The sequence below is a fragment of the Cololabis saira genome, chromosome 3, assembly GCF_033807715.1.
Source record: "Cololabis saira isolate AMF1-May2022 chromosome 3, fColSai1.1, whole genome shotgun sequence".
In the NCBI taxonomy this organism is placed as follows: Eukaryota; Metazoa; Chordata; class Actinopteri; order Beloniformes; family Belonidae; genus Cololabis; species Cololabis saira.
In genome coordinates this window covers 25,579,158-25,590,854 of record NC_084589.1, presented here as the reverse complement: position 1 = coordinate 25,590,854, position 11,697 = coordinate 25,579,158, and the positions used below count along the sequence as shown (strand labels likewise).

General features: G+C 40.6%; 1 protein-coding gene across 5 annotated transcripts; it reads right to left on the bottom strand.

Moving 5' to 3' along the window:
• Positions 1 to 424: 424 nt before the first annotated feature.
• Positions 425 to 11,502, bottom strand: esrp1 (epithelial splicing regulatory protein 1). Of its 5 annotated transcripts, XM_061716788.1 has the most exons (17): positions 11,404 to 11,502; positions 11,163 to 11,294; positions 10,608 to 10,766; positions 10,362 to 10,478; positions 9,882 to 9,993; positions 9,321 to 9,458; positions 8,808 to 8,862; positions 8,582 to 8,692; positions 8,337 to 8,469; positions 8,158 to 8,200; positions 7,385 to 7,704; positions 6,340 to 6,564; positions 5,996 to 6,248; positions 4,532 to 4,709; positions 3,561 to 3,699; positions 2,978 to 3,067; positions 425 to 1,740 (listed from the first exon to the last, which is right to left on the bottom strand). In XM_061716788.1, the coding sequence occupies exons 2-17, from the start codon at positions 11,292 to 11,294 to the stop codon at positions 1,606 to 1,608; spliced, it is 2,340 nt and encodes a 779-aa protein (XP_061572772.1). In that variant the 5' UTR covers positions 11,404 to 11,502; the 3' UTR covers positions 425 to 1,605. The 5 variants fall into 5 exon arrangements, with proteins under 5 accessions (XP_061572772.1, XP_061572773.1, XP_061572774.1 ...); XM_061716789.1 differs by having other exon boundaries at positions 6,008 to 6,248; positions 11,163 to 11,496; XM_061716791.1 differs by having other exon boundaries at positions 1,605 to 1,740; positions 2,945 to 3,067; positions 11,163 to 11,496.
• Between the last annotated feature and the right edge of the window lie 195 nt (positions 11,503 to 11,697).

The following is an 11,697-nucleotide window of genomic DNA, read 5'->3' as shown; positions in this document are numbered from 1 at the left end:
TTAGAAGGTGTGTTTTTGTAAGTGGGAGAATGAGTGTGTTTAAAAGGGATAAGGTTGGGTGGGGTGAGCAAGATTGAATTACACAATGCCGAAATCACCCTGAGGGGGTCTAACATCGTATTGTATGTGTTCCTTCTCTCTTCCCACTTCCTGCTCTCCCTATTCTTCACTTCTTTACACAGTAGAAAAGGGGGCCATCCTCTCACATCAGATGTTTAGTGTTTCTAAGCGACAATAGCTTCTTTGCTATAGCATTTGTGCAGGTTTGAGACTCAGAGGTAATCGCTGAGGTGAATGTGAGGGAGTTCCCACAGTTTTGCCATGAGCCACATTCTGTCATTAGGAAACTCTGTGCTCTGACATTTCAAATCCCTCCTGATGTGCACACACAGCACAAGCTAATATTGAAATCAAACAAAGAGGCTAGAAAACTTAACGTAATATGTTTATTGTTTGGGATTTTTCTTGTTTTTCCAGCATGGCTGTAGCAGGAGGTCCTGAACAACAGCATGCCCTGTATGTGTACATAAACATGGAGCCCTCATATCAACTCTGTAGGGCACAAATAGCAAGAAGGTGAAAAAAGGGATTCACATGAAACATGTTCTTTAGTTTGTTTTCCTTGTCAAAAAAAAAAATATGTATATATATATATACCGGTATATGTATATATATATATATATATATATATATATATATATATATACACACAAATGGCCATGCTGTTTGTTCACTCCTGCTCCACATGGTCAGTATTTATGGTGGTAAGACACAGAAAGTGTGAGGACTTGATAAATATTAAGTACTATTTGCAATAAAATTGGTTGTGAATCTGTTCAAATTCCTGAAATTCCCTCAGTAAATTGAGAACTTGGGACATGAGACACAAGTCACTGGAACTAAAGACAGGCCAGCTTTGTCATAAAACAACACACTTTTTCCAGTGATGCAAAGATCAAACTATGGGACAAACTTAAAGTGTAAAAATTGTTAGCACTCAAAGATACTGCTATTTTATTCATTTATAGTTTTCATGTTTAGCAGTGCATTGATATTTGGCATTATGTAAACATCTTTAAAGTTTCACTACTAAACTTCTTCATGCACTAAAGTTTTAAATACAATCACTGTGTACTGTATCAAATGTATATACACATATAAAATGGACCGCGTTGACAGATTAAGCAATAAAACGCTTGAACACTGCCATGCATAATACTCATTCTCATCTTTTTCACACTCATACACACACTCACTCTTCACAGAGTTTTACAGAGAACATATTTAACTCAGTTGGTACTAGGTCATTATTCTCTAGTTTGGATAGCAAAAAAATCATGATGATTACAAAAACATAACAGCTTAACACATTTCATAAAGCTTTTATGATGTACACTGTGCAATATAAGAAAAAATGGTATTATTTTGGCTAAGGCCACAATTAATTTGGTAAAAAATACAATTATCTCTGTGTCTAAAGATATAAATTACACATCTAACACACTACATATATTTAAAAAGAAAAACAACAACAAAACAAAAAAACAACTAACAAGTCTTTTTAAACATAACAAGTAGTCACGTGACCTTTGCATATGTTTGACCCTACAGCAGGGTCAGATCCAGGTACTGCTCCCCTGGCTTGGCCATGATAGCGGGAAGGGACATGAGGGAAGCATCTCCCCTGCTGGACTGACCAATCAGACTGGTGCTCAGGAGAGAAATGGACTCTGCAGGGCCCTGGTGGGAGTTGAAAAAGGGGTAAGAGAAAGGAAGGCAAATGGACAGAAGAGCATCATCTAAGTTCAAAAGTAAAAAACAAGAAAAGAAAGAGCCCCCACACCAGCACCACGTTACCCATCACCCCCTCAACCATCTAAACACTGCACCTGTTATTCAGTTACCGTCACTATGCATGTCAAGCTTTCTAGAATTGCACAGAACAAGAGCAAATTTCAGGAAACGCAAAAGTCATTTGCCTGATTCAAATCAATTTTGAGAGTCACTGATTACATAATTAGTTTGCATCTTGTCACTGACATCATTGTTCAAATGCTTATTGCAGCATTGTAGTACAGTGTGTTCAGTCTGCTGCTGGTCTAAACTGTTCAAGTAGTTTCAGCACAATCAGCTAATAGCTCAGCACGCTATTATTTGTTGGCAGAGAAGTCAGGAAATAATTGGTCTTGTTCTGTGAATATGCTCTTAATGATACCTTAATGCAGTGTGAATAAGAGTCGAGCTGCTAAAAGCTTTTGATTCAACCCCAGGCAATGTTGATCCAGGATGGCAAATTCTCTGAATATTGGTGGATAAAGATTTGTTTGCTCATCTATTGAGCTCCTGCATGTGCTTGCAGAACTGAACCAAACTGGATCTCATGTGGTGGCTGTTCAAACAGGTGGTGAATGTTTGGAACAGCTAACGATAACCTTTTAAAAGTAACTCTTGGTTACTGCTGTAGGTTAGCTTACCAAACATTATAGCAATTTCAACTTTACAGAAGACGAACATATGGCCTACTGCACTCTTTTGCTTTTATTGCAGTGTTACTGTTGCATGTAGAGAATTCACAGCTTGGTAATGCTGCCTTGTTAGGGATCTTAAACTGTGACCGGATGACTGCTGCACTGACGGAAGGAGTTCAGAGAACGGTCAGTTGGCTCTCTTGCTTATCGCAGTATTCATTAAAGGCTTCTTGAGAGGACAGAATTACACCCATCACTATTAGCTGAAGCAGGCGCCCCGTCAGAATGAAACCCAGAAATAGACTAAGGACCAAGAAAATTCCTCTAAGCCTTCAATGAAATCATGTATACCCCCTCTATGACCCTTTCATACAAAAACAGTGCAGTGGCCTGTCACCCCTGGTGACCAGACAAGCAATAGGTAAAACCGCTGTCCAAAGTTAATACCTCTAACTGAGCCCTTAGCCAATCCTTACCTGCCACCTGCCTCAGACACCTTAAATACACACCCATTCTTTGGGCTGCGTGAGCAAAGTCCTGGCGGGGTCGTGAGCGTGCATGGGCCCGTGGGCGTGCATTAGAGCATCTTCGGGAGTATACTGTGGTGTGAGGGAGGGGGGGATGACACAGACATTGGGCTGAGAAAAATTCTCCATAAAGAGAGACTCAAGAGCAATGTGGGAGCGAAGGGATCCATGGCTGGGATTAAAGGAGAGGTATATTTACATATATGTATACATACACACATATATATATATATATACATATACATATATATATATATATATACCGTATATATATATTTCTGTAGATAAGTTTAAATGATAGAAGCTGAGTACCTCTAGTTCAAGTCAAAGCAAGCAGCAGTGCATGTGTGACAAAACAGGGAGAGGAGACAGGATAAACTAGTTTGATAGCCTTTGGGCAGATACAGTGGATGCCTGACAAAACACACCCATAACAGAAAAGGATTTGAATAAAACACTTTGGTCCTACAAATACGTATGTACATGCCATTGTGCTGTACCTTTAAAGCGCTACATCAATAAGATTAGTAGGCCAAAGTGGTGTGTTTGAAGGAAAATGTCTTACCTGGTATCCTTGAACTGCATTAATGAGGTCTTTAACTCCACTGCCGTTATAGGGCAGCCCTGGCATTCTTATCAACCCTCCTGGGGAGGACAGGGAGGAGGGCGCCGGGAAATATCCTACAGTCGGTGAGCCAGGTGGACTACAGAAATAAATAAAAGAATAAAAGATCAAGTCTGTTGTCCTATTTTTGCTTAACACAGCAGGAGAAACCATAACACTGTGACTATTTGTGTTTTGTTGTAATGGCTATCTTACTAACCGACAAGGGAGAAACAGGCATCGCTTGATGTTTACCAAGTCCTCTGATAAGATACATTTGAGCCAAAGGCAATATTTCTCTTTTTCCACAATTAACAACTTTATCTTTGTTCACTCGAACTAAATCATCAACAGAAGTCAATAACAAAACACTTCTAATATATTTAAGAAAATGTCAGGGGCAGAAAATCTTATTTTTAAAGACTCAGCAATGTGCAAAACACGGATGCGTGCTTCTCAAGTTACCAGCACACTGGCTATGCAAACAGAAGGCTCTGAAAATCAAATATGCAAACAATGCCAGTTTAGTTTCTTAGTCCTTCATTCAGCAGCACCCAGTCCATAAGTACATACTAGCTGACATAATTGATTTACAGTATCTGAAGTCTTCAGACTCTAAATCTAATAATAAAAGTTCTTAAGTGAGTTATTCGCTGCAAGAAAGGGATTTTGCTAGCATTCCTTACTTGTCAATTTCATGTCATTTCAAAAACTTGTCATGGTGATGATTTTAAACACTGATTCGTAATCACCTAAGCTCATCGAAAACAAAAAAACATTGTTATGTGTTGGAGATGGTGAGTCTGAAAACTCACTATTATTTAATTGGAGGTCACAAGGCCTGCACTGGGGATTTACAGGATTAACATCAAGGCCTAAATTGAATTCCACATTACATTTGTCCCTATTCATTTATAACCACTACTGTTTACCTGGGATAGTATGCTGTGTAGTTCATGTATATCTGAGCTGAAGCAGGATAATAGGGATGTCCTGGTAGCATGGGGCGGGGGGCCAACAATAACTGCCCGATGGGAGGGTAGAGACCAGCAGACTCTGAGGACAGGACAGGTGGAACAGCGGCGAAGGGGTAGGACGGCGGGGATAAACCTAAAGAGAAAAGAGCAGAAGGAGAGATAACACATTTACAACCACACAAAAACACACAAAGATAACACCAGAAGTGCACAGAGTCATGATGGTGAAGCTTGGTCATTGTTTGATTATGAGAGAAGAGAACATGCAAACTTTTAAACAATGACCACCGATGCCTTCAGTCAGCGCCTCATAAATGTCTGTATTCCTGCACATGTTGATTAGTGAGCACTCTTTGTGCTTTGCACTGCGAATGGGAGGTTTGTGTCCAGATGAGGTACTTTACAGAGTTTCAAAAAAATAAAGTCAAAGCATCTGATTGGCTCCGAACTGAGGGAATAAACAGCTGCAAGTCTGTAGTATTTACTGTTATTTTACTATCATTTAAGCTCACGCTAATCTCCCGGGGGAATGTGTGTTCACCATATTTACAAAACCAAAACAGCTTGGCACAATCCCAATAGTAAGTGAATATAAATATATTTTGGAGAAAAAAAATAGATGAGATCAGATTCAATTTTTAAGGGCCACACAATCTTGTGTATAATAATTAGTTTTAGTGTTGCCTTCTGAACAATTTCCAATTTATAAAATGATTTCTGACTTTGAAATTCTGGGAGAACTTGAAAAAAAATCCTGTTTTAGCAAGACCTACACAGGGTTCCTCTAACTCATGTGAACACCAGCACTGTCAATTAAACACAACAGTTTTTAATTGCGAAGAACTACAGACAAGGCGAATAAAGCCAATCTATGCACCAGCTTTGCACACCTTTTGCACAGCTCCAGATTGGAAAAGCACAGGAGATACCAACCCTTGAACTGTTTTGGTCTATTGAGGCTAAATCCCACATCCACCACTACCAATCTGTTAAGATTAGAGAATTGTAAGCATTGTTGTCAATGTGCACTTGTTAGGACTCAAATTGTCTTGCTTACACTTTTCCAGTCCTTCCAGATTACTTCAACAGTGGTAAGGAAGAGGAATAAGAAGGAGTAACAAACATGCCACTGAGAAATTAAACCACTCTTTGTAATCAGGAAACAATCAGATGAAAAAACAAAAGAACAAACAGTTAACATGTGAGGTTGCAGATGCAGATGAATGAAATCACTCCAAATTACACAGAGGAACCACAGTCACATACACAAACTCTCTCTCACACACACAATTTAAAAATCATCATCTCCATACTGTCCCAATTTTAGATTGGAGAAAAACCAGCAACCCTGCTCCTCCCCTGGCAGGAGCCCACCTACCCTGCAGTCCCGAAGCACCCCCAGCTCCCAGCAGCACTTACGTCTGGACTTACATGGCGGTGGGCTGAGCCCCGTCCCACTCCTGCTCCTGTTGTGTGTATGTGTGTGCATGTGTGACAGCGAGCCCCCCATCAGCACAAGGCCCATCTCCTCAGTACTGCAGGGAAACACCTCCACGTAGCGACTGTTGGCCCCTCGCTCGCTGGACATCACGTGCTTATGAAGCTGCTGTGAGGCCTGAAGCGCCCGCTCCGCTGAAGTCATCTGGATGAAGCAGTCACCTGATGGACGACCCTGGAAACACAACCAGGTCAGGTACTATTTTGAACATTTGTGTCAGAGGTATGTGAGATAGTAGGTGTGTCAGTGCCGTTGGTGCATGTACCTGCTGGTTGAGCACCATGTGTACACCGTGTTGCCTGACATCATGTGTAAACTCGCCCAGGAAGGTGAGGATATCCTCAATAATCGCTGTGTACGGCAGTCCCCTCAGCCTTAGACAGTCTCTTACACCAACAGGAGGGGGCAGGAGAGACATCATGGGCAGTACAGACATCAGAGGGGCTGGGGCCACAGGAATCAGGGGGGCAGATGAGTACCGGTTCAACACCTACAACACACACCCACAGTTTCAGATTACAAACTCTGCCTAGAGCAAAGACTGTCAAAGAGTGTCTAGTTTAGTAGAGTGTTACCTGCCTTTTGACATGTAATTGCAGCTTGAAGAAAAAATAAATCCCAAAACGTACTATTAGTGTTTAAATGTACATATGAAACATCTGCCATACACACACACACATATATATATATATATATATATATATATATATATATATATATATATATATACATATATATATATATATATATATATATATATATATATACACATATGTTATCTCTTGAAAGATGATGCTTTAGGTGAAACTAAGCTGTCCATGTTGTCTTTAAACATGCTGCATTGTCATACAGGAGTTGGCTTTTGGCCAACAGGACACCAGCGTGTTTGCATTTCTGTAGAAGACCAATAAAACCCCACAGTCTGTGGCACATAAAAGCCCAAAGAAAAGCCTCTACAAAGACATATGCATGTGGTCCGTAAGCTTATTGTTCATAAGAGATAAGGAAATTAATCCACATGAGCTACACTCACAGTAAGGAGGGGGGGAGTACAGCACACAAAGAAGGATAAGAGAAAGTACACAGAAAATTCTGTGTACCAACAAATGAAAAAGAAACATGCACACACAGTGCAGCTTTTTATGCAAGTCCTCCCCATAAAGCCTTGCTCCAATAATTGCGGTGAACATACAAGATGCACCTTCTTACTGTTGCAGTAAGAAGGTGCAGACAAAACAGTTTAGAGAGCAAATAAAAAATACAAATCTAGACATTTTCCTCAAACTGCATAAAGAGACACCATAATGTACCTGTTGCACCTCTGCTGCTGTACTTTTAAACAGCTCGATATATCGTTTCCCCAGGATTTCCTTGTGTTTTCTCAGAGCACACTGAGCCTGTTCCTCGCAGGCAAACAAAACAAAAGCATCTCCAGTGGGACGCCCATCTGGGTAGCGAACGAATAGGATGCCATCTTTCCCTCCGCTGACGGGGCACGATTCTTTGAGCCCGTTCCCTGGCGAAAAGAAGGTGAGCACCTGCTCATGTGTGGCTGCGAAAGGGAGACCTCGCATCCTCACTATAATCTGGTCCTCACGCGACAGGAACATTGCCACCTCGTTAGAGGTGCCTAATGTGGACACAAATGCATAGAAACAAGTATTTAACCACTGGTCGTGCTGCACAATGATTTCTTTACATGAAAATTAGTTAGGGATGGTTTGCTGTGCTTTTTCCAGTGTTCATTCTATATAATTCATAACAATGAAGCTAAACTGAGTTTTAATACCTTGATGGTTTTGAGTTTTCATGTATGAAATGGAATAATTTTAAATGCTAAAAAAAGATCATTTCTGTTTCCTGTGATGCCCTCTTCATAACCGTAAAATCTGAATGATGACTTGTAGGTTCTTGACTGTTTTCCCTCTTCCCAATGCTGCAATTAATAAACAAGCGTGGCAGTTTGTTATGTCACCAGATTTCAATTTAGGCAGTTTAATAGGGAATCCACCAGTTGTACCACCAAAGCTCTTCCCTTCTTCCTCATAGCATCAAAATGTATATTATATTTACATTGTCTCACCTCCTGCTATCTTCAGAAAGTCTTCTCCTGTTGCTTTATAAACCTGTTGTTAAAAATTACAAAATATGGTTCTTATTTAAGAACATTTGTTGGTTAAAGTGTACATGATGACAGAATGTGTGGTTTAATATATATTTGTGGCTAACTGGTAAGTGCAAGTGGTTGTCTAAGCAGGTTACCTCAATGTATCTGCTTCCCATGTGGTGTTTGTGCCTCTGTAGCGCCAAATCTCTGTGTTCTTCACTGACAAAACGAACAAGTGCTTCTCCATTCCTCCTCCCCTGAGCATTAAGACACAGTGCAGCCCCTCCTCTATACAACACAACATATAAGCAACTAGTCAGCAGCAGCTTAGAGAGTATCACCATTTACATGATGGCAGGCGGTGAGAAATGTAATACGGCGTCACATATCTGCAACATACTTGGCGATGTTGAGGCCTCTGAAGAAACGAGCGATGTCCTGATCGGAGGACTGCCATGGCAACCCTCTGGCTCTGATCACTGTGTTGTCGCACACTTTCTCCCTCTTACTACTGCGCACACACGCAAATACACACAACCCAACACAGAAATTAGCACAGCAGGAGTAGACTCTGAGTTGATTTTAGAGCCACACAACAAGAAGAGTTCTTATCTTGACTCACTCACCAAGTGCCGCTCTCAAACCTCTCACTGACTCTCTCTGGGTCAGAAAATGTGTGGCCTGTGATGGAAAATCAATTGAGTATGGTTTTCAAAATGACATAGCTGCCTGTTGAAATCACAAATGATAGCAGAGAAAAATAAAAGAGTCCCTTATCAGTGTTATCAAACTGTTAAACATACCAGGACCTAAAGGAAAACTTTTAGAATATGACGGAAACACTTTGCATTTACTCTTAATGGGTTGAAGTCCTGGTTTGTGGACAAAAACATCACTTATATAGAAACAAAAAATGTATCCAACCCTTTTAATTATTTTAATTATAGTGTCCCTTAGTTACTTGATTTGAAATTTACATAATTAAAAGCCTTGATTTTGCCCTCCCTTAACACAGCTTCCTGATGAATTTACTCTTTCAGTTTTAATTTTCACCCTTAACTGTAGCTTCTCTCTGCAATAGTTCATCTTAAGTTAAGCTTAAAGCCAATTTTACTTGTAGCTTCTCATATGATACTCACAAAAGGGATCCGAGAGCATTGCAAGAAGGATGCTGCCCATAAGCTGGACCTGTTGTATGGCTACTTCTGCTGGCGATGCGACCGATGGATCCTGAATGACCGTGAGATCCGACGTGGGACTGTCTGGTATTCTAAGAGCTGAAGAGGACCCGGTTAAGGGAAGCAAGCATGAAACTAGCAAGAATCATTGTTCCTCATCTATAGAGGGTTTTTAATTGTAACATGAGAAGAACTGCATCTGGATACGTGAATTAAAACACTGACATGTCTGTGTCTCTATACCAGCGGGTGTATGGGGTTTTCACTGTTGACTAAACACAAACTCTTTCACTGAAGGCTTAGTAAGGTGCTGCTATTCTTTCCTTATTTGCATTTCAAAACCTCTTGCCCTGCAGCCAACACCCTGCTTGTAAACTTTAAATATGTTAGGTTTGAGGATATTATATGCACGTGAGATAAAAAATGCTGTGGACAACAAGAGAAAAGGATTAAAAAAAAGATACAACAGTAAATGAGTAATATTGTCAACAGGTGAGCAAATGTAAACATGTGAAAGGATACCCTCTGCCATGACGTGTACATTCAAATCCTTGAGGTCGGATGTAGGGAAGTGTTTTTTGAACTCCTTCCGAAGGTCGAAGAAGGAGTAGAAACAGTCGGGGACCAGGATGTTCTAAACAGGAGAGGAATTGAACGAAAGGATGTACACGAGTGGCTCATCAGCAGCTGCTATTTTATTACTCTCATCTCACTCATGTTTGCTTATGTTACTCAAGCATACGCTTCTTTCATCATGGCTCTTGTTTGTGTAATACATGCTTTAGGAGTGTGAGAATGTCGTCAGTTTTGCTGCTGGTACGCTGGTATGACATATGCATAGACCTGTGTCATTGGCTTGGTTTTGCATGAGAGCTTCTCTGTTGCAAATCAATTTTCACTGTATTATTTAATTCAGCTGGAAGCAAGGTGCTGACACAACACTGAGCAGTAAATGAACATCCGCCCTGGCTTCGAGGCGTTCGCCCTACCCAGCTCGCTCACCTTGCTCACGGCCTCAGGGTGAATCACTTGACGGATGGGGAGCTGGCCGTCTGTACACAAACATAATGACGTGCCCGTGCCCTCGCTGTTCACCTCATTTGTCAATTGTAGATTAAACTATGACAGAAAAACAAACATTCATAAATGTAAATTAGATACAAAAACAAAACAAAAACATAATTTTGACCTAAATCATCTAGTACAAGGATTGAAGTGCATTTCTAAAGACTCAAGAGACATCATTACCAGGTTTAAAGCGCTGTCAATACTTGTTACAGTGGATGTGCAATCTGCTCCTGGCCCATTCTCCTCTTCCCTGCACTCCTCCACCACATCCTCCTCTGGTTTTTCGTCTGTCAAGTCTGAGAGGTCAGGTTTAATGAGGAGCTCATTCACCTTGCCCAACTGGTTCAGAGAGGAAAACAAGTCAGTCTTGAAACAAAAGCTAACATGAAAACTTGAAGGCAGTTTGACAATACAGTATTAGGAATTTTAACGGCTTTAAATTGATGTTCATGACTACTTTATTAAATACTGAGCTGAAGTGTCTGTCAGTTTCTCACATCCAGGGGAAAGACATTTCATCTCTTACAAGTGACTAAATCTGACACCAATTTTCAACTTATAAACTTAAACAAATGTGTATAGACAGAAACTCACCATTAAAGCTATTTTTCCGTTCAAATTAATTAATAGCTCAATTTACCTGCCACTTTTCATCACTACATTTCAGGATTTAGAATAATGAATATAATCAAATTACAGCAATTAGTACAGAAATCTTTTTTTTTTCCTTTTTACCGTTTTGTTCTTTACATCAACCAACTGCCAGGCCAACTGGACGAGCTCCTTCTCGTCAGATCCCAGCAGTTCTCCGCTTGCGCCAGATGTGGCGGTGAAAACCACCACCAGGTAGTCTACCTGATCCGTCATCTGAACACAACAACACCCCCAAAAACTAATATAAAACTATACAAACTTCGAGGACAGCAACTTAAGTGCCGTAGGAGACACACGCGCTTGAGGTAGGAGGCGAAATTACCTTTACTGTGAGAACTGAACGTAAAGGGGGTTGCTCCGTGATACTAATGTCTTTTTCTGTCGCGTGTTAAATTGTACGTATATCCTCCCGCAGTCACCATCTCGGAATAATGGCTGAACCTTCTCTGCACTTGTAGTGAGTCTACCTGTGTGACCACGTGACTTTCTACCTGCCCCTTTCTTCGTTCAGGTGGTTCAAACAGTAGGACGTGGCAAACTATGGACGGCAGAAACATTATATTGAGTTTTTCTATGAATAGTACTACAATGTTTGAATTAAGCGTACTGTTTCTGT